This window comes from Nycticebus coucang, chromosome 12, assembly GCF_027406575.1.
Source record: "Nycticebus coucang isolate mNycCou1 chromosome 12, mNycCou1.pri, whole genome shotgun sequence".
Classification (NCBI taxonomy): Eukaryota; Metazoa; Chordata; class Mammalia; order Primates; family Lorisidae; genus Nycticebus; species Nycticebus coucang.
In genome coordinates, this window is record NC_069791.1 from 100,659,087 (window position 1) to 100,682,874 (window position 23,788).

A 23,788-nucleotide genomic window follows, 5' to 3' on the forward strand; every position below is an offset into this window, starting at 1 on the left:
TAAGAATACTTACTGTAGTAAATTTTTGGTAACTTGGTAAATTAGTTATTGCACAGATTGTTTTTTGGTGACCTGAAGCACAGGGCCATTTCAGGTGACTACGGAAAGGCTGTAAGAGCAAATTGGGGGTGATTTGGGCTGTAAAAAGATCGACTAGGCTCATCCCTGTAGTGTAGGCATGTGTCATATTTACATGACTGCTATTACTTTCCAGCCAGACCCATCACATGGGCCTCTAAGTTCTTATAACAGTCACTTCATTTTCGGAAATGCCTAGTAAATATTCCAATTATTTACTGCTAACAGGAAAGCAGAAGCTGCAGTGCCAGCTTATTAAGTATGGAGTACATCTTGTCTAAATGCAAAGAATCTTCTGACTGGTTCTCTACATGAAATGAAAGAGCAGAATATCTTTGAGATAAGGTATGCTTCTACCTAGGAGAGTAAGTGAAGAACAGAACATACTAATTAGACTTGAGAAAAGATGCTGTTGGTCAATGGGAAATTCACGTTGGAAGCAAAGTTAAATGATCCTGACTGAGTACTTGCAATGTGCAGAGTTGTACCTGATACAAAAGGACTGGCTAATTTTTCTCAGTTTACATTTTCCTGTTATTTACATGTCACAAATCATATTTTGTTCTTGGATTGTATTTCCTAGCTGATTATTTCTTGTCAAAACAAATGGGAAAAGTTTAAATAGAAGGAAGAGTTTACATCTAGCAATTGAGAATATGAGACTAAAGGTCATTCCCTAGAGGCCATACATATGCTTTTTCTCAGCAATCTTCAAGACACAAGTGGAGGCAATAAGATGAAAGTAACAGATGCAAATTCTTAAAAATTAAACAAGCACCTAAATTACTAATAATTATGGACAAAGGCTTACTTCCAAACCTCTTCCCTTGTTTTCCAATTCTATTAATGAGACACAATTCATAACCGCAGTGTGATTTCATATAGAAACTGCTATCGTGGTGAAGAGGTGACCTAACTACTCACCTGCCATCTCCATAGAACTCTACGAGGACTCTCTTCGGAGAAATATTAGACAAGAAGTGATTTTTTAAATTTCTACTTGTGAATCAAAAGGGCTTGTGTATGATGACAGTAAACACAAATATTTATCCAAGGAAACCAAAACACAAAGGAATTTTTGTGGAGTCTGTGGAAGATGACAACAGAGACCCACGCATTCATAAAATTTAAACCTGTGTGGCCCATTCAAGTCTTGATCCTTCCATGATCAGTATCTAGACATGGGAGCCAGAAAATTGTGAAAATGTGATAAATAAGGTCAGGGTGGGAGGAGATAAGTAAAAGCTTTTTAACTACTAAAGTGGACATACAAAGGCCAACAAAGTAAGCCCGCTCCACAGTGGGACAGTTGGTCACCATGTCACTGACCTTTCAGTGGATAGTGACTCTCACAAACTTTATATCAGAATTATCAGAGGAGTTTGTTTAAAACTGAACATTCAGCCAGGCATGGTCGTTCGTGCCTATAATCCCACCACTTTTGGCCGCTGAGGTGAGAGAATCACTTTAGGCCAGGAGTTCAAGACCAGCTTAGACAATACAGTGATACTCCATCTCTACAAAAAAATCATTTAAAAATTAGCCAGCTATGGTAGCATGTACCTGTAGTTCCAGCTACTTGGGAGGCTGAAGCAGGAGAATCCCTTGAGCCCAGAAATTGGAGGATGAAGTGAGCTATTACCAGACTACTATACTCTAGCTTGGGCAACCAAGTAAGACCCTGTTTCTAAAAAAAAATTAAAACAAAAACAAAAACCCTGCAGATTCCAGTGTAAGAGAAGGAACTATAAGCCCATTTGTTTGGGAATGATCTGAATTGTATTATAGAGTATTAGGAGGCATAAACTGAGAAAAAAAAAACCCTTAAGTTTCACAAACATTAGTGATCACAATGACACAGACGTCACTTTCCTCCCAAGAGATTTGAACTAAAAAGACTAAGTGAGGCCCAGGAACCACCAGTCACTCTGACACAAGTGGGCCCACAAACACGCTTTAAGACACATAAAATAATGAACCCCAAGCTACGGGGGCAGCCCTAGTACTCAAGCACTGCCAATGTTACTGCCCCAGCTGTGTTATCCTCGCAAGACAAGGAAGACAACTCTCCCACCCTCCTATGCCAACAGTCCTCCAGCCACACTTCCCTTCTGTTTAGAGATGTTTATCAGCAGCTGCCTGAGAGCCTTCTCCAAAATCTCTACTTCAAAATTTACAATCAAAACAAAAATTATAACACCATCCTCATAAGCAGTTTTAAATAAGCAGCACTACTGATAAGTCTCCTGCACCACAACTTTAAAAGGCGAAGTCTGCATAATGTAGTTTTTAATTATTCTTTAAAAAAAAAAAATATCACATAGGGCAGTGCCTGTGGCTCAGTGAGTAGGGTGCTAGCCCCATATTACGAAAGGTTGTGGGTTCAAACCTGGCCCCAGCCAAAAACTGCAAAAAACAAAAAAACAAACAAACAAAAAAATCACATATACAAACCTCATATTAGAAATAACCCTTGTAGAAGACCATGTGGGAGAACCTGAAGAGAAGGCCCCTCTGATCACTAAATATTCCAAGAAGCCCCACTTCTACACAATGTTCTGAAGATTGCAGAAAGCCCAATCCAAAGCAAGATTATGTCACCAGGAATCCCTGGGTCGGTGCCTCTTCTGAAAGGTCTTGAAATCCTCCTCCTCATCACTTTCTCCGGGCTTCAATTTCCTGTGTGCACATCCATCCCTCTTCTGAGATGGTACTGGCCTATCTCAAACCCAATCTACAGAAAGTTGATGCAGTCTCTATCTCTGCCAAAAATCTGTTCCTCTTCCTTTGTCAATAAAACTCAAATAATTTTTAAATTCTTATATCCATGTAAGCTGTCAAAGAAAACTGTAAATATATGTCACTCATTAATTCATTTATGATTAAGTAAAATAGAATACATACTGTATTTCATTACATCTATACCTGACTGACTCCAATACACATCCTGATTTCAGAGACGTGCACCTCTGCAGAGATGTGCAGAAACAATGTCTTAGAATCATAAAAATAATATCGCAACATTTCTAACAAACCTTGAAAATCTGTACAATGTAAGAAATTACAAATAAAACTGCCAAAGACAGAGTTGCAATGAGATATATCTGAAAATTTAGGGAAAGGTGGTATTTCTTTTTGAATGTATTATACTGAGAACATAAGCCCTCATTCTTGGTAACAGGGGCTAACAGCCCCTTGGTAACAAAGGGTCTAAACTTTCCAAGGCTCCCACAGCACATCCTAGAGGGTGACAATGGCTGGGAAGGTTTGGGATGACAACAAAGCACAGCCATCCCTAGGTCTCCATAACAGCAGACCATGTTGCCTCCCAGAAGAAGGCAGCCCACACTGCTCCATCACAACAGAGCCAGGAGCTGACCTATACATTCTGATGCTGCTTGCCTACCACAGAACTTTTGCCTGTCTCCTCCCACCCAGCTTACTCAGTGTCTCAGCAGCCACCATGTTCTCCAATTCAAATGTTCTCCCCTCTTGGCTGTGATATTATTCCCCGCTATCCCCTTTGCAGGCTCTTTCTCCCCACCCAGTCTCTAGCTCAGTGTCCGCTCATGTGCTCTCTCCCTAAGCCACGTCCCACAGACTCTCTGATGGACAGTGGCTGCCCTCCTTGTGCTCCCACCTGCCTGCCTGGCATCTCCCTGGATGTGGTCACTCATGCTCTCCCTGCTCTTTTCTCCAAGTCCATTCCTCCCCAGCTCAGTAAGTATTGCTTCACCTGACACGTCACAACCACTCATCCAACACACCCACCCTTGTGGCAAACTGCACTGAGTCTCCGAGTCTCTCAACCCAGCTGTGACTGAAGGCATCCAGACTACTCTTAGTATCTCCTCCAGCCTAGACCACTGTAGCATGTGCTCTCCTTCCCCAATTTACGTCCCCACACGGTAGCCAGAACAAGTTTTAAGCAACATAAGGACTTCAAATCATCTCCCTGCAAGCTAATGGTCCTCCTCCCCCCCAAGTCGGGGGCTCCTGCTTGGCCCGCAACTTCTGCTCACATTGCTTTCCCCTCTCTCCAAGTACCTTTCCACCGGACCGTGCCAGTTCATATGTAAGTCAATGCTCCCCTGATATTCTGTAGCTTCTTCTCAACTTTCCAATCTTGCCTTTCAATTTCCCTCCTCAGTGTGGCCTTCTCTGATGGCTCCACCTAAGGAGGTCCATAGTCAACCTTAATCCTGGGCTGCTACTCACGATGTTCCAGAGCAACTGTCACTGTGTTTTCTGCTGCCACCACACCCCAATTCCTTGAGAGAGGCAAGCACTACACCATTCACACCTACACCTTGGGTTGCCTACTCCAGCACCTGGACCTCCAAAAGGCACTCAACAAATGCAACAAATTATATGAATGACCACATCTTTACCCTTTCTCAATTCTGCTCAGGGATGTAGGAATTCTCTAGAAACAAGGAGAAAAGCAAAAGTTCCTTTATCAATGGCCACATGGCTTAAGTCATTCTGAGAAGAGCTATGCCAGGGCACTGGGTGACTGGGTGTCAAGGGCTCTGACTTGAGTTGTTTAGTGTCAAATTTAGTTGGGCTTCAAAAGCTCATCCCATAAAGCATGACCAAAAATCCAAGTAAGTTCCAGCCTTCATATTTTTCTTTCTTTTTTGAAGACAGAGTCTCATTTTGTCACCCTTGGTAGAGTGCCATGGCGTCGTAGCTCATAGCAACCTCAAACTCTTGGGCTCAAGTGATCCTCCTGCCTCAGCCTTCCAAGTAGCTGGGACTACTGGTGCCTGCCACAACACCTAGCTATTTTTAGAGATGGATGGAGTCTTTCTCTTGCTCAGGCTGGTCTCAAACTCCTGAGCTCAGGCAATCCACCCGCCTCGGCCTCCCAGAGTGCTAGAATTACAGGTGTGAGGCACTACGCCCAGCCCCATATTTTTCTTTTTTTTCATTAAACAGACCTAGATTTTTTGTGACCACTTAACCTCACAGTGTGAAAATATGTGGATTTCAAGAGGTCAGATATAATTCAGAAAATTCAAAGAGGACCACAAGACACATTTGAGGAATTACAGACAAGCTGTGTAAGCAAGGGTTAATGAAAGATTTCCCACCTGTGCTCAGGGTTGCAGAAACAATTTCAGGACTCAATTAAAGAGCTTTTGGTTTTGTTGAAAGGAAGCTCTACCCACTGCAAACAACCAAAACCCTTCAGGGCCTCAACTTCCTCAGCTGTAAAATGGGACCTGGAATAATATCCCTCGAGAGGCTATCACAGGAGTAAGGTAAGACACAGATCACGATCACTTAGAAAGACATCAGGCAAACCCTGTGGTGCTGTTAATCATCTCCTTTCTAGTCCCCTTTGACTTTCACATCCACATGGAGCATTGATCAGAATGGTCATGCGGACTCACAGACACACAATGTAGGCACAGTGTGCCCAGGGCTCTTCAGAACAAATGGTGTAGACAAACGACAGAGGTGATCACTCAAAGTTCACCCTCCAAAGGCATCAAGGCATATGATGTGGATCCCTCAAAGTTCTGGTAGGTTCTGATGGGAAAGCAGTCACTAGACAAGGAGTGCAGCTCCCATGGACAAAAACATTTCTTCAGTTTACCATGACCCCGAGAAGACCAAAAAAGAGCAAGAAAAAGAGAAGAGAGACAGGGAATGAGAGAGGGAAAGAATTGGTTTTATTTCTGCCAGATGTCTGGGAGACAGATGCCCCCTAACTGTTCTCCAGAGCATGAGTTCTCAACAGGAATGACTATTTTTGGCCCTTTCTGATCAGCCTGACTGTGGGATGGGACGCAAGCACCCAGTGGGCAGTGGCCGTGGTACTGCGGAACATACCACAGGGTCCATGCTGGCTCCACAGCAGAGTGAAGTCCAGCTTCAGACCACAGGGCTCCAGCCCTGATGCAGGTGAAGGGAACGAGCTGAACCTGCCCTTGACAAGTACACCACACTTGGCAAGCTCAGGCCTCTGGAGCGGCAGCAGAGGGACCCAGAGTGAAGGGATTCTGTCACTGAGCTGTCAGTAAAGGAGAGAGGGCAGGGAAGTGGGGCTGGAAAAGATTTTAGAAGAGGGAAGAAAGTGTTAGGTCAGGGTTTTGCTGATGGTGAAACAGGACATCTTGGAAAAGCAAATTCTTTCACTCTGAAGTCCAAATGTGCTCCTGGTTACTGTGCAGGCTCAAGCAAGGACAGCAGCACTAGCATCCACAGTACTGTCCTTTGCAAGGACTGGAAAAGGAAAAGCGTGGTGCTGTTCCCAGGACTCAAAGGGTTGTGCTAAGGAAGGTCTGGATCTATACTGTCAGGAACAAGACAATCCTGGCAAGAAAAGTTACTGGATAGAGAGAAGGAGATCAAGAAAGGTTATAGGGGGGTGATCAGAAGAAATAAAGAAATGGTAAGAATATTAAATAGTTTTTGTAGTTTTGAGAGCAAGTTTTGTTACCCATACATAGCCCCTTCCCTTAAAAGAATATAGCAAACAGAGAGGTAGCACCTGACTAGGATACCTTACCATTCCCATTTTTCTGACTTTATCAAACACAAAGAGACTCAATTCTCTCTGCTTCCCAACAGATCAAAACTCCTAAGCATTGTCAGCAATGTTAATTTCTTAGTATTGATAAAGGTACCATGGTTATGTAAGATGTTATTGGGGAAGCAGGTAACAGAAATGATATAAAGCAATTCCATATATTATCTTTACAACAAATACTTCAAAATAAAAAGTTTTCAAAAACCAAAACCCAATTTTTTCCTGACATCCTCCGCAAGCTTTCTTCTGGGTCTGCAGAGAGATGTGAAGGGCAAACTTGGGAGGTCAGGTTTCCAGCATCAAGCACAGGTAAGAGAAGTGGTTGTTCATGGTCATTACTGACCAATGAAGGCCCTCAGCCATGATGCAACCAATGTGTACAAAGTGAGGTCCCTATGAGTCCTGAATTAAGAGAGATTTTATTTTGTGATGCAAAAGAAGATATTTTCCCATTAACATTTTGGATTATTAGGTTGAGAAGTTATACAAATAGGTTCCATTTTTTATAGATGGGAACTCTTAAAGAGGTTTCTCAGCAAGAGAAAAGATGTGAAATCATCTATCAAGTCAGACATTAAAATGCATCTATTCAACACAATATAGTCCCCAGAAGATAAATATACTTCATTTGACTGCAGCATAAGTCAATGGGCTTCTACAAACACTGTCAACTCACTAACACACAGGAAGCATAAGAAAGGCCAGTCTTTCTGCTTCTTATGATCCTGGAGAGGAAGGTAAGCGATTCCCATATGTGATATTCTCTCCAACAACAAAGGGAGCCTGGGAAAAGCAGCTGAATCATCTTCACCTATCCCTCCCATTGCCAGCTAATCACAAAAAATGTAATACTAATTTAGAGAGCTATATCTAAGAAATATGTTATCTTCCTAGAACCCACTTACCCATTTTTAGTTTCTGAATTTCACCATGAGTGTGACAAAATCCATAGGCACCCAATGGAGACCCACAGCACCGAGAGCCAAGGGCGACTCACCATATTTGGCACATTGGTGACTGAAGTATTCTTGATGTCTGTAGGAAAGGTAGGCAAACTATTGACCATGCTCTGCTTGCTGGATAACTGGGGGTTCACTCCAGTGGCTCCCATTTGCTGTCCTCCAGCTTGACTAAAGGGCTGTCCAAACGGACTTGTGTTACCAGGAATTCCCATCTGGAACAAGAATAGGCAGTATCAGCTGTCATGATGCAATCACATACAAAGGAAGGAGTTAAGAAATGTTCACTTTGACCACTGAAGCAAAAAAGTTATTTCCTGTTAAACCCTCATTTCGATTATAAATTATCAGGATTCAATTAGGATTATTAACAGAACAAGTTGCTCAAAAGGCTATATACCGCTCCTAACAGCTATCTCTCTCTCCTCATCCTATATACTATCCCAGAAGAGGCAGCATTGTTTACCCTCACCTGGCCATACCCAGTGCCTCATACAGCCATAACCCACTAACCCCAACAGTAGCACCAACAAGTTAAAAAAAACCACTTGGAAAACAAAACCTTCTAGAGCTGCTTACCAAGGGAAGTTCCTTCAGTTTAATCCTTTATTAGCCCATAGGTAGTAAGTTTCTTTTAGATTTTCCATCACATCTGAACTTAGTTTCCATTAGTTCAAAGTGCATAATACATTGGCAATAAAATGATGTAACTAACATCTGGAACTTGCTTTAAAGTACAGCTGATCCTCGAGCACAGGTTTGAACTGCACAGGTCCACTAAAATCTGTGCTGTCCTGCCTCTTCCATCTGTTCCACCTCTGACACCCTGAAGCTACAAGACCAACCCCTCCTCTTTCTCCTCAGCCTACTCAATGTGAAGATGATGAGGATGACCTTTATGATCATCCACTTTCACTCCATGAATAGTAAATATATTTTCTCTTCCTTAGGATTTTCTTAACATGTTTTTTTCTCTAGCTTATTGTTAAGAATAAAGTATATAATACATATATAAAAGCTGTGTTAATTAACTATATATTACTGGTAAGGCATCTGGTCAAAAGGCTATTTATATTAAGTTGGGAAGTCAAAAAATTAAACACAGATTTTTAACTGCATAGGATCAGCACCCCTAACCACTGTGTTACTCATGAGTCAACTGCAATGCACCAAGGCAGCAGGAGGTGGCAAGAGAGGGGCATACGTGAAACAGACTGCTGATGTATTGTTGATTGCTAACCAAGCAATAGGCGATAAACATATGGGGGTTATATTATCTTCTTCAACAGTGTACACGTGTAAAATTTCCCATGATAAATTTATGTTTTAAATTAAAGTAAAATAAAATATAATGTAGATAAAGGCACATATGGGAAGCAAGAACCCTCAGCCATGCTTCCACCAGGGTCTGCCACCCACCAGAATTCCTCCAATCAACAGACCCAGGCTAGGTTCCCTCATGACCTCTCAGATGCCACTTTCAGAGGGAAATTTGGGAATCTCCAAAGTGATATCCCAATGCTGATCTTTTCCTCTACGGAAGAACAAAGACTAATCATTAAGAAACTGTATGTTTGGCTCGGCGTCTGTGGCTCAAGTGGCTAAGGCGCCAGCCACATACACCCAAGATGACGGGTTTGAATCCAGCATAGGCCCACCAAACAATGACGGTTGCCACCAAAAAATAGCCGGGCATTGTGACAGGTGCCGGTAGTCCCAGCTACTTGGGAGGCGGAGGCAGGAGAATCGCTTGAGCCCAGGAGTTGGAGGTTGCTGTGAGCTGTGATGTCACAGCACTCTACTCAGGGTGACAGCTTAAGGCTCTGTCTAAAAAAAAAAATAAAAAGGGCAGCGCCTGTGGCTCAAGGAGTGGGGCACCGGCCCCATATATCAGAGGTGGTGGGTTCAAGCCTGGCCCTGGCCAAAAATGGCAAAAAAAAAGAAATAAACTATGTTTGAGTTGCCTGCTTTTGCTTTTTCACAAAGTTATAATATTCCATCTGCTATCTAATCTATGCCCTACAAGTCTGATGTCCTAGTCTGTCTTATGTATGACTTGGAAAAACAGCCCAAAGAAGGGAACACCTCTCAGAGGTGAGTGTTTTCATTCAAGAAATCACAGCTCTGTTCTCTCCACCAGCCTCACTAGTGTGTCTACTTTGGATAATTTACATTCTTTCCAGGGACTTTGATGGCCTCACCTACCGTAAGATGAATGCAGACAGATCACATTATTTCTTTCAGTGATAGAAGTCTAGGCTGCAAACAAATCAATGCTCAACCAACTGACCCTTTTCTGACCATATAAAAACACAAATAAAACCAAAGTAGTATAACCAAAAAGATCTTGCTGTGTGCTTTTCACACACGGGCAGTGGCCGGGGGTGGGGGGGTGGGGGGAGGGGGGAGGGGGGAGGGTCAGGTGGGGTGGGGTGGGTTCCTTCCACTCGCAGCCCTCAAAGCAGGTGTGTCTCACTTTTGTGAAAACGATCACATTCTAGTCACCAGTTTTGCCTGCCCTGCATGCTCTACTCAAGTTAACTGAGACACAAATTTCTCCACCAAGCCCATAAGCCAGGCTCAACTTTGAGTTCAAATGACTTAATCAAGGTGAGATGGTAGCTCAGAAAATATAAAGGGCACTTCTGACTCTCAACTAGAGTCTGACCTTCACTTGTTACCTGAAACTTAGAAGAACTGACACAGGAAATTTGTATTTTCATAAAGTACTGAATTAATTTCATGTAGCAATTACCACTCTCAGAATGTTTTACTACACATAATCAAAGTACAGAAACACTATTCTTAGAGGCCCAGAATTTGATACAAGAGGTGAGTGTTTTCATTTAAGAAATCATAGCTCTGTTCTCTCCACCAGCCTCACTAGCATGAGAATAACTTTGGATAACTTATATTGTTTCTATGGACTCTTATCTCTCTGCCTTCTCTAAGTCCTATGGATCTCAAAGTTCATCTGACCTGTTTTAAAAAATTTCTGGCTGGATGCAGTGGTTCACACCTATAATCCCAACATTTTGTGAGGCTAAGGCAGGAGGATCACTTGAGGCCAGAAGTTCAAGATCACTCTGGTTAACATAGTGAGATCCCATCTCAACAAAAAATAAAAAATCAGCCAGGTATAATGGCATGCACCTGTGTGGTCCCAGCTATTTGGGAGGCTGAGGCAGGACAATCGCTTGAGCCTAGGAGTTTGAGGATGCAGTGAACTATGATTAGCACCAATCCACACCAGCCTTGGTGACAGAGACCTTATCTCTTTGAAAAAAAATATTTTTAAAACTTCGAAAATATTTTTGAGCAGTGTCCTAAGATCATCTTGCCAGGGTGAAAACAGGGTGGGTGTGTCTGGTCAATTGGGTGATACTTGCATGGTTAAGACTCTAGGCACCTTCTAACTGGTCAATTTCAAAGGGCGACTTCATGTTTGGGAACACTCAGAGTTCTCAGGAAATCTGTTTGCAACTTTTCTTCTTGGACATGCAGTAAAATAGCATAAAAAAACAGCTTCAACATGGTTTTGATCCTCACAAGGTGAGACCCAAGAGAAAGTCTAAGATCTTACATGGCACATCAAGGAACCTCCAGCTCATGCCCATAATCCCAGCACTCTGGGGGCTGAGGTGGATAGATCGCCTAAGCTTACGAGTTTGAGACCAGCCTGAGCCAGAGAGCGATACCATCTCTTAAAAAATTGCTGGGCATTGTGGCAGACACCTGTAGTCCCAGCTACTTGGGAGGTAGAAGCAAAGGGATCACTTGAGCCCAAGATTTTAAGGTTGTTGTGAGCTATGATGCCACAGCACTCTACTGAAGGCAACAAAATCAGACTCTTGTCTCCAGAAATAAAAAGGAAAAAAAAAAAAAGAGTGAGATAGAAAGAAAAAATCTCATCCTATGATAAAAACAAACAAGACCAAAGCTATCAGGGAATGGGCTTCTGGCACCAGGGCCAGGGCCAGCCCCAGCTTCTTCTTCTTCTTCTTTTTTTTTTGGTTTTTGGCCGGGGCTAGGTTTGAACCTACCACTTCTGGCATATGGGACCGGCACCCTACTCCTTGAGCCACAGTCGCCGCCCCCAGCTTCTTCTTAATAGAACCAGCCAAGGCACCCAGATGGCCTCTCACAGGTCTCAGGCAAGGTTGCTCCTGCCTCTTTTTGCTTTTTTTCCTTGCAAAAGCTGGTAAACTCAAGGGCCATGCCCTAGTCTTAGGCTGCAGTTTTAGGTAAAAGCCATTTGCTTCTAGAGTCTTGATTTCTGAATCCCTATTCTGTATCTATTCTCCATTGACCAAAGCGAATGTCATGGTATGTTAGTCTAGACCAACACACATACCTTTCAGCACCAATGCTCAAAATGAAATACTAAAATCAAGATGACTAATGCCAATTAATATAAAGCTATACATTTTTTAAAACTTCGCAACAATTACTTCATAGTAATTTAGTAAACTTGGCTTTATCTTCAACCAAAGTTTGTCAGGATTTGGTTTAAGGTTGCTGGAGAACCTCCACATAATCTTGTAAATAGAATTCAAAAAGCTTAACAGAGCAGGAACAGACAACTGTTCGGCTAATGGTGAAATTATATAACATATGAACAAATTAAAACTTATGAAATATTTATTTTTTTGAATCCCCAACAATAAAAAAAAAAAAGAAATATTTATTTTTTGCCTCATTCAATAGCCTATACATCTTAAAATCTCCTTTTACTCTATTCTTCTGAACACAACTCCTTTAAGAATTTAATTCAAGTTTAATCTCAGAAAACAGTAAAAGTTAACTACAGTAAGTACCTAAGAGTAAGTTCTCCAATAATGAGATCTGAATTAAATAATGCCGTGTAGCTCAACAAAGTTTTCCCATGAAAAAGCATTGCGCTACCCCATGATTGCATTAATGTATACAGCTATGATTTAATAAAAAAAAGAAAAAGCATCGTGACCAAATGTATTAAACAATCGTTTGAGAACCTACTTACTCCACTGTCTGTGCCTATCACTTGACTGAAATAAGAAAGACGTTAACTACAGTCCCTGTGTATAAAGAAAGAATAAATTAGACAGGAAGAAAAAAATACTAGTGCTGTATCCTGAAGTCTCCTCAACTCCAACCACCCCCCAAAGAGAATGAGGCTAAGTACCTCCTCAGCCTTAGCATGACTAAAAGTATAAGCTCTGCTGAGGGATCTCTTTCAGAGCTCAGCTCAAAACCTGTGAACAAGCCTATACTCGCCTTTACTACCAAAACAAAGACAGCATCTGCAGCAAATTCTGGTGGGTGTGCCCAGCTCATCAGTCAAAACCTGCTAAGTCCAGAGCTGTGTGGGAAGCAGGTGAATGACAGTCATCAATACAGAAGAGGGAAAGAGTAGAGTAGGCTTCTCCTCCTTCAACAGACATGGACTACAGACATACTATGTAGAGCACAAAGTACTACGTGACTCCAACGTGTAGCAATGTCTGTTATAACATTTATGGTGATCCATCCTGAATTTGTCTTGGTCACAAAAACTAGGATAAAACTTTTTGCTTTCATTAAACACTCATCTCCTCTGTATCCCCCAACACATATTGGGTACTTAGTACTGGGGAAAAAAACAAATGAATGAATACTACAAGAGACCGCCACCCAAAGGAGCCCTTAGGAACAACAGCTCCCTACATCAACCCTGAGGAAGGAGGTGATCAAAAACCGTGGTTATCACATTTGCCTCACACACACACACACACACACACACACACACACACACACGAAAGGTCCCCAGTTCGTAACCAGGCGGGAAAAATAAAAACACAAAAAAACCTTGGGGAGTCATGAAAGCTAGGGTACAATGGCACAAAGGTGTCAGGAGAGGCAGAAAAAAAATGGCCCCTTTCTATTTCTACCTTCCAAACTTTCAAATAAGGACCTCGGCTGCCATTTGGAAGAGATGGGCAATTCACGTTCCCATGCTGAAAAGCTGAGCATACTGAGAATAGGCCCTCAGAAAGAATGAATTAGACAGGAAGAAAAAAATTAGTGCTGTATCCTAAAGTCTCCACAACTCCAACTCAGAGTTGGTTTTTAAAGGATGACAACAGTTGTGTGTTTGATCAAAGCACATGTAGAAGCCCTGTCTGGCTTTAAGACAGGTCTTCTGTGCTACATACACCTCCTGGGCTCTGGTGCAAGGCCCCATCCATGCCCTAACCCAGAGCTTCCCATTTGTGCACTGAATTAATTAATGATCTATCAAGCTTAGAGGTCAAACAGCCTCCTGTTTACTTCAGTGTAGGGGACAAATAATACCATTTTCTACTTGTAATGATGTGATAGCTATCAAAATATTAATGAGAAAACAAGCTCCAGACTTTCAAAGGACAAATTCTCTCCATTATACTAACCAAGAGAGTATGTCTACTACTCACCTAACTCACCTTATCAGGCAAGAACCAGTCTTGTTTTAAAAAAAAAAAAAGAAGTAGTAAACTACAGCCAGAAACACCTGTGCATGATGCCTACGACCACCATTATTACCAAAACAAATACAACATCTGCAGCAAATTCTAGTGGCAGTGTCTGATCCATTGATCAAATCCTGCTACACGGGAGTTGGAGTTGGCCAGGCTGACAAACACTCTCAGGGGCAACAAGCGCTGAGTTTGATGTGGTTTTGTTGATACCATTAAACATGTTGTTTTTCAAAAGCTGGCTTTTTCATCAGTTCTCCTCATACCCTGATACACAGAAAACCACACCACACAGCACTCAGAGGAAGTGGACTTTGTGGTCAGGTGTGTGTGGAGATCACTGATGCTGGTCACAAACATACACAAAGAAAACAAAATACAACCTCCAGTAATAAGCTTAGTGGGATAATCAATGAGTTAAAGAGTATGCAGTAGGTGGTGCCTGTGGCTCAGTGGGTAGGGCACCGGCCCCATATACCAACAGTGGCAGGTTCAAACCCGGCTCTGGCCAAACTGCAACAAAAAAAATAGCTGGGCGTTGTGGTAGGCGCCTGTAGTCCCAAGCTACTTAGGAGGCTGAGGCAAGAGAATTGCCTAAGCCCAGGAGTTGGAAGTTGCTGTGAGCTGTGTGACGCCACAGCATTCTACCGAGGGCGATAAAGTGAGACTCCATCTCTACAAAAAAAGAGTATCTAGCAAAAACTCTTAGATCACTTCATAGATGAAGAAAGAATCCCCCAGAAAACTCAGGGGCACACTAATCAAGTTGATAGCTCACCACAAGGCTCTCCACATTCCCAGTCTAGAGACCTTGCCCTGTGCCACACTGCCATCATCTCCCTAAGGAGAAGTATGTCCCCTCCAAGCACATAGACTCACATAAGCAGCTTTGGATAGAGACACAGGCTCTCACCAAAGACCCCTGAGTGGCATATAACAGCGGTGGCCCAAAGCCAGTCTACCATCTGTTTTTTAGAAAACAAAGAAAAGGTTTTCTTAGAACATAGCCACAAATAAGATTTCATTCACAGAGGCAATCATGAGGATTCTGGGGAGATATTTACTTGGTCTGAACAGTGGCTCTGCCACGCCTAGCTGTGTGACCCATGTGACCAATTTACTTACACCTCTCTGTGTGTCAGTTTTATAAGCTCCATAATGAAGCTAACAGGGCCGAGTGCAGTGGCTGATGCCTGTAATCCTAGCACTGTGAGAAGCTAAGGTCAGTGGATTGCTTGAGCTCGGGATTTGGAGACCAGCCTGAGGAAGAGAAAGATCCCCATCTCTACCAAAAATAGAAAAACTAGCCAAGCGTGCTGATGGGTGCCTGTCCCAGCTACTAGAGAGGCTGAGGCAGGAGGACTGAGAGCCCAAGAGTTTGACGGTGCTATAAGCTAATGATGATGCCACAGCACTCTATCCAGGGTGACAGAGTGAGACTCAGTTTCCAAAGAAAAAAATGTAGCTAACCCCTCTTGGGATTGTGTGAAGATTAAACAAATTCACATATGTGAAACACTAACAAGAGTCACTGACACATAACAAACACTGTGAGTGCTGGGTAGTACATAATGACAATGACATAGAAGATGAAGAGGCAGCTTTGGAGGTGTACCTACAACTACCTGCAGTTCTTTCTTAACTACGCTTAGGACAATAATGCAATAAAGGGACACTCTTCAGGGAGATCAGCCAGAATCACTGGCATTTGATTATGAGACAAATTCAGAGAAACATGAAAAACACTTGTGACAAAGAACAATCTTGTGTGTTTGTTACTTAAAGAAATATTGAGAAGGGACCATGCTTTTCCAATTGTTCTAGTAAATCACAATCTTTCCAGTTTTCATTCCAGATTAAGTTACAGTTTTAAAAACAATAAACTCATAATATTCATTTCAAACTTAAAATATAAACAAAAATGATATATGATCAAAATAACCTTGCCTAACATTCATGAGTTGAAATTTAACTCAAAACATAGAAAAACTGAATAAGAACAAACACTCCCATGAAAAAAGAAACCAACATAACTCCTGTTCACATGCCAGCCACACGCCCCAACACACACTGCATTTCATGTGGCTCCAGCCTAACCTGACACATTCTTAACCTAAAGTTTTAAGCATCTTTCTTCACACACTGGTATACCCTGAAAACCACAAATCCATATAAGGTATGTAAAAACAACACAGTTCAGTATATTGGGAACAAAAGTTTGCTAAATAATTTAAAAAACAGAAATATTTATTCTTTTCAATGACATAAAGAACCAGAACTAACCTGGTCTATGGCCAGATCATTTGTAAAGCCAAAGCATTTTCCCTTGGCAACCTACCATTCTTGGAAGAAAGCCAAGAAAAGCAGTTTTCATGGAAAGACATGGCTGTATTCAGTTGTCTGCTATCACCCGCTTGCTCCTGGAATCCTTCCAGTACCTCAACTTGGCAAAGACAGTAGGGAGAAATATACCACTGACTATGCTGCCACAGACAGTACTTGGCTATCCAGAGCACAGTTGGGCAGGAGAACTGGCTAAAGCACCCAGACAGGTGAGGGGTCCATCTCCTACTCAACTCAATTCTCACATGTCACCAGCTCAGAAGTGTGAAGCCTCTAAGTCTGAATACTTGCCTTTTAGCAACTACCGTCATGTTTCACTGGGATGACATGTCTTTTAAGAATTTTATTCTATGAAGAATTTATCTTTATAAAGACAAATTTAATTTACACTGCAGCACAGCTATGGTGCAATGGAATACAGATTTTAATAAGTCACTAGATAAACTAAGTAATAAGCATTTACCCCAGGCAGCCCTCTGCACAGAAAGCTCTTCTGTTGAGCAAGGAAGTACCTTTGTCCATGGATTTACAAGCCACTACTCACTGATAACAAATGACAAGAACATACAGAAGGCGTGATAAAGGAACAAAGTAATGTAAGAATTCAGACAAAGGACAAATAAAGATGGGACAGAACTTGCAAAGAAGGCTTTAAAGAACCACAACTATTTCTAGTAAAATTTAAAGAAGCAAGCAAGCTAACAGGTCAGAGAATCTGTTCTTCCTCTACTCTGGGACAGGAAAACTGAAAAGTCCTCAAAACAAGCCAATAGCTCCACTATGGAAGCAGGAAGATGAGCTCTCAGGGCTTGGCGCACGTAGTTCAGTGGTTAGGGCACCAGCCACATACATAGGAGCTGGTGGGTTAGAACCCAGCCAGGGCCTGCTAATGACAACTACAACAGCAACAACAAAAATAGCCAGGCGTTGTGGTGGGTGCCTACAGTCCCAGCTACTTGGGAGGCTAAGGCAAGAGAATCGCTTAACCCCAAGAGTTTCAGGTTGCTGTGAGCTGTGATGCCACAGCACTCTTTACCAAAGGCGACATAATGAGACTCTGTCTCAAAAAAAAAAAAAAAAAGAATAGCTCTCAGGATGAACCCTGGGAAATAGGTATGAGGATACCTCAGGGTTCTGTGTCACTTCCTCATGGCAAACCCCCTGGATCTCAGAGGCAAGAGGAGACTGTGGTGGACAAAGAGAAGTCCTGTCCAGTTTATCAAACGCTATAAATCTAAAAACATAAAGCATACCTACGGTCATACTGTTGTTTTAAAATATATATGGGTGTACCTCTTACCAAAATATGAGTTGTAAAAAGTCCTAACAAAAATATAATTGGCCCAGTAGAATGTTCTTAAATAGAGTCCTCCCTACTGGTGCCATCAGTGGGAAGACAGATTAGGACAAGACATTGAGGTGGCCTGAAGCTCCTTACCATGCTGCAGTCCTCTGCAGACTGCACCTTGAAGGTATCGGGCTGCAAAATCAATGTGAGGACTGATGGGGTTAAAGTCACTCTGATTACTGACAGAAAATGCTCTTTGTAAGTTACCAAAAAGGAAGGACACATGTATAATCCCCACAAAACACACAGAGTAAAAAGGAGAGAATACCACAATATTTAATAGTGATTATTCCGGCTTTGGCAGGTCAAGGTGGTTGGATAGCCTGAGCTCAGGAGTTTGAGACTAGCATGAGCAAGAGTTAAGACCTCGTCTCTGAAAATAGCCAGGTGGTGTGGTATGAGCCTGTAAGTCCCCGCTACTTGGCAGACTGAGGCAAGAGGATCACTTAAGCCTAAGAGTTTGAGGTTGCACTGAGCTATGATGCCCTGGCACTCTACTGAGGGGCACACAGTGAGATCCTTGTCTCAAAAAAAAAAAAAAAAAGTGATTACTCTGGTGAGTTTATAGGTGAATTTTCTTTTTAATGCTTTCTATATTATTCAAATTCTCTATACAAAGCATCATTTTATCATAAGAAGTTGTTTGTAAAAGTCATTCTCTACTCAAACATTCTGACCACCCATAATAACAAAGCTGGCTGCACAACTTTACTTAAAATATTGATTTAAATTGTCATCAGACACTGAATATTAAAGTAGGTAAACCAAACTGATTATGACTGGCAGAGATTACTCTTGGGTGGTAATTTAAATCAAATTCACCCTGGTCATAACACAGCTATAAATTTGTCACACTTAGCTCTCATGTTTCATACCCATACTGGAAAAAAGTATGAATAAGGCTCAGCCACTCCTATCCAGACATCTGTCACGACTCTCTGCAGAGAAGACAGGAAGGGGTGGTAAAGCTTGCAGGGCCATGTTTTCCTAAGCCCAAGGTTAAGACATATGCACCAAAGGAAATTAGATTTGTGCTATCAACAGGTGGCCCCAACACTAACAGTTCAATGGAGTCTGAAGAGGGAGAAGGTTCTTGGCCCAGGAAGCCCACAAGGTGCTCAAGAGGTCATATCTGAGGCAGACCTAGAAAGGTGGGTTAACAGTAACGCTCAATCAGCATGCTGCTCTGCATCCTCATGCTGAACAAGAATAGGACAAGACATTTCTGGAGGGGCCTGGATATCATTGCTCTAGCAGTTTCGAAGTCTATCTCTACTCAAATATCTAAATATCCATGACAGTAAGGCAAGATGAGCTGCCATCAGGCTGGGTTTAATTGATAGAGCTTAGAATATTAATTAAAATGACACTGAGCCTTGGAAGATTGGGAGTAAGATGGTGAGCAGAGCCTATGCTTACTCATAAAAGGCTTAATTGATAGAGCTTAGAATATTAAAATGACACTGAGCCTTGGAAGATCGGGAGTAAGATGGTGAGCAGAGCCTATGCTTACTCATAAAAGGCTACTTGTCTCTGCCAGTAGGAGTGAAAGCTTGGACCTCTTCAATCAAATCCTGACAGACTCACTCTAAGAGCCAGAGTAGCTAGAAACTCCCTCTCTGGCCACTCCCATCTCCACACACCTTTGCTCAGGGAACACACAGACAGCAACAGTATACCTAGGCCAAACCACATCTTGACAGCTTAGAAGAGTACAATTGCCAAGCAGGCCAGTGTCCCCTGTTCCATACAAAATCTCAGAGCAAAATATGCCTGGTTTGTAGGGGGAAAACGCACTCCAAAACATCCCCTATCTCCATGCCCCAACCCTCACCTTCCTGTGCCCACTTTGCGCAGAACCCTGCCCATCATTCACATAGAGCTGCTATGACTTCCTGTTTTTGACTTAAATGAGATAACTCATAGGAAAATGCCCCCAAATCAAAAAACACTATGCAATGTTGAGGGGGTTTTAAGAGCTCTTTCCAAAAATAGAGCACAGAAATCTCTATCAGACAGGACTCCCTAGAATGAATAGATAGTATGGAGAACAAACAAACAGTCATGCATCCTCACTGCAACAATTTACAAAGTGAATAATTGCAAGACAATGTTTGAAGTTGGCATTCTCAGTGTAATCTTCCCTTGCCTTGTTGTAGGAAGTATATAAGGTGGTTTGTTTCAGTTCATTCTTCATTACCTGGCAGAAAGATACAAAATGAATAATAATGCTCATCATTGAGGGCACAAAGTTTCTACTTGATAAATAAGGAAGCAACCACTGCAACCATGTTACTTCAGACCATGTGTCATATTTTTTTAAGCCACAAACCAAAGTGCCACATTCTTACCCTAAAATACGTAACAATATGTACAGATATATACAGAAGTGTGGAATTTGGAATTTAATCTACTGACATATTTGCCCTATCTGACTAGAAAATGTCCCCAACATTCAATTTACAGTTCTGACCAGGTGCTGCTTAAGAGTGCTGCAGACACCTCACCAGAATATTCAAGACAGGGGCTGACTCCACCACTGACAACCAAAAGAAAAACAGAATTTTTACACAGAATGCATGTTTTACCAATTAATCATTAAAGATGCTTGGAAGAAACCCAATTTGTCTGTGACATGCCTTTATTAAATTACACTAAGATAAATCTCTTGTTTCTGAAATTCAAGCATTTCTACTCTTTTTTTTTTTTTTTTTTTGAGACAGTCTCACTCTGGCACCCTGGGTATGCTGTGGCATCTTAGCTCACAACAACCTCAAACTCTTGGGCTCAAGAGATCCTCTTATCTCAGCCTCCCAAGGAGCTAGGACTACAGGCACCTGACATGAACGAGTGGCAAATTTTTCTATTTTTAGTAGAGATGGGGTCTTGTTCTTGTTCAGGCTGGTCTCAAACTCCTGAGCTCTAATGATCCACCCTCCTCAGCCTCCCAGAGTGATGGGATTACAGGTGTGAGCCGCCATGCCTAGCCTATTTGAACTTCATATAAGCAGCAAGGATTTTATTTCAGAAGGCATTGAACAATAGAGAAAACTGTAATAGAAAAAAGATACAAGGAAGAAGTCACAGTCATATGAACTTAAGTTAGAATAAATGAATCAAATCCATATGAATGAATTTTAATAATTTTTTAAAAACCAAGGTGAATACAGATCATGTAAAAGAAAATTAAATTTTTAATGTTAAATTTCATTTACCTAAAAACTATGAAGAGACAACTCTCCTGTTCAGATATCCAAATAAATGATACAGACATTCTATCTTAAAGGAGTAGAGAAATCAGGCACAATATAAGGGTATATGGCACACCCACTGGGTGCAGGACACAACTACAACAGGGACTCTACCTAACAAATACAAACATTATAACCTAATTGTTTGCATCCTCACAGAAATCTGGGGGGGGGGGGGAGAGTAGAGACTCATCCCCAGCTCTCAAGTGTGGGCTGCACATAATGACTCTTTACAAAGAGAAGAGTATGGAAGGAAGAAAAGAGTGGAGAGACTCAAGGAACATTGACTTGAAGACCTTAGCCAGGTGATCACAGTCAACATAAGCTATAGTGATAATCATGTTGAGAGTATGCATCTGGAATATAAACATGATGAAAATGGCACTATCATCTTCCCTACAAAATCCCAAATCCTTTTTTTTTTTTTGGAGACAGAGTCTTACTCTGTCACCCTGGCTAGAGTACAGTGTCAGCATCATAGCTCACAGCAACCTCACGCTCACACTCTTGGGCTCAAGAGATCCTCTTTCCTCAGCCTCCTGAGTAGCTGGGACTACAATCTCCTGCCACAACACCCAGCTAGTTTTTCTATTTTTAGTAGAGATGAGGTCTCATTCTTGTTCAGGCTGGTCTCAAACCCTTGAGCACAAGCGATTCTTCCACCCTGGCTTCCCAGAGTACTAGGATTATAGGTGTGGAACCCCCATGCTCAGTCCTATAACCCAAGTCTTATCATGAGAAAAACATCAGACAAATCTGTATAGAAGCGCATCCAAGAATACACCTGAGCAGGTCTCAAGACTACCAAGGTCATTAAAAACCAAATAAAGCCTAAGAAAATGTCACAGCCAAGAGGAGACTAAGGAGACAGGACAATTAAATGTGATGTGGATTACAGATGGGCTCCAAAGGGTAGAGCACGGTGGCTCACTTCTATAATCGTAGCACTCTGGGAGGCCAAGGCAAGAGGATCCCTGGAGCTCAGGAGTTCAAGATCAGCATGAGAGACCCCATCTCTACTAAAAATAGAAAAATTAGGTGGGCAATGGGGCAGGAGGATTGTTTGAATCTGGGAGTTGGAGGTGCTGTCTGCTAGGCTGATTCCATGGCACCATGGCACTCTAGCCAGAGCCACAGAGCAAGGCTCTGTGTCAAACAAATCTACCCCCTCCAAATAGAAGATAGACATTAGGGAAAAATTAAGGGCATGTGACTAGAATATAGACTTAGTTAATCATAATATAATAATACTGGCCACTAATTTGACAAATGTACTGATAAATGTAATATGAGATGTAAACAATATAAGAAGCTACGTGTGGTGGTAATATAGGGAGATGTGGGACTCTCTATACTATCTTTCAATTTTTCTATAAATTTAAAACTGTTCTAAAAAATAGTCTTCTTAGCCAGGCATGGTGGTGTATATTTGCAGTGCCAGCTACTGTGGAGGCTGAGACAGAAGGATCCCTTAGCCCCAGAGTTCCAGGCTATTGTGCACCATGACTGTGCCTGTGAATAGCCATCAAACTCTGGCTTGGGCAACAACGCAAAAAAAACCCATTATTAAAAAAAAGAAGAAGTCTACTGAAAAAAAAGAACTCTGAAGACAATAGATAAATATCAACAGGTATTAATCCTGACTAATGAAAACAGGTTTGGTTATGATACCCTTTGTTCTTTTGTGTTTTAAAAGTAAAAAAAACAAAAAGTTACACATCAAACTTTTGCTATCAAAATATAAGAAAAATATTTAAGATAACTTTAATTTTAGCTTCATGTTTAAGAAAAATTATAATTACGCTGGCCTCTTGAATGTTTTTCTAGCCAGAAAACCAACTACTTTATGGGTCTCAAAAAAAACTGCTTCTAGGCTAAGGTGCCAGCCACATACACCAGAGCTGGCGGGTTTGAATCCAGCCCGGGCCTGCCAAACGACAATGTCAGCTACAACCAAAAAATGGCTGGGCATTGTGGCAGGTGCCTGTAGTCCCAGCTACTTGGGAGGCTGAGACAAGAGAATCACTTGAGCCCAGGAGTTGAAGGTTGCTGTGAGCTGTGATGCCACAGCACTCTACCCAGGGAGATGTGGGACAGCTTGAAGCTCTGGCTTAAAAAAACAAAAACAAAAAAACTGCTTCTAGTGGGGCCTCATCTATGGTGCATCTTAGAATGGGCACAGGCGATTGCACTAATGTACACAGCTATGATTTAACAATAAAAAAAAAAGAAAAAAAAACTGCTTCTAATTTAATATTTCAGTGAGAGCCACAGTCCAATCATACCATAGGTAAAGTTCATATCATACAATAGTGTGTTTGTAGAGAGGCTGAAGTAATAAACCCTTTCACATGACAAAAATATTTCTGGGGAAATCAGATTCACTCCCCAAGTTTTCTGTCTATACATTTTCTATGGGGAGAGGGTGGAGAGCTTATCCATGCATGGAAAATAAGATCTTATGCATTCCTCAACCATGGTTTGAATCCTGCTATATATATTACACACAAAATGGTGTAGCTAAAAAACAAAAAAATACAGGCCTTGGAGTTAGTCATAGGTGGATTTTAAGTGAAAGTCTGCCACTGTTTAATATGTGTCGCCTCGTATAATAACCTGGACAGGCAGGAAAGTGGCTCAAAGTATTTTATTCCTTGTATAATGTATATATGATACCCATCTTACTGGATTATTAAAAATAAGATGAAGCAAGGCTGGGGTGGTAGTGGTGCACTGGCTCATGCCTGTCAACCTAGCACTCTCGGAGGCCAACGCGGGTGGACTGACTGAGCTCA

General features: G+C 41.8%; 1 protein-coding gene across 2 annotated transcripts in view; it reads right to left on the bottom strand.

Annotated features, from left to right (window-relative positions):
- The window catches only part of CREBBP (CREB binding protein), a 156,096-nt gene that overhangs the window by 75,464 nt on the left and 56,844 nt on the right, over positions 1 to 23,788 (bottom strand). For both annotated transcript variants that reach the window (XM_053554722.1, XM_053554723.1), the window contains exon 3: positions 7,617 to 7,793. In XM_053554722.1, coding sequence (XP_053410697.1) covers positions 7,617 to 7,793 — 177 coding nt within the window. The remainder of the gene's footprint in view (positions 1 to 7,616; positions 7,794 to 23,788) is intronic.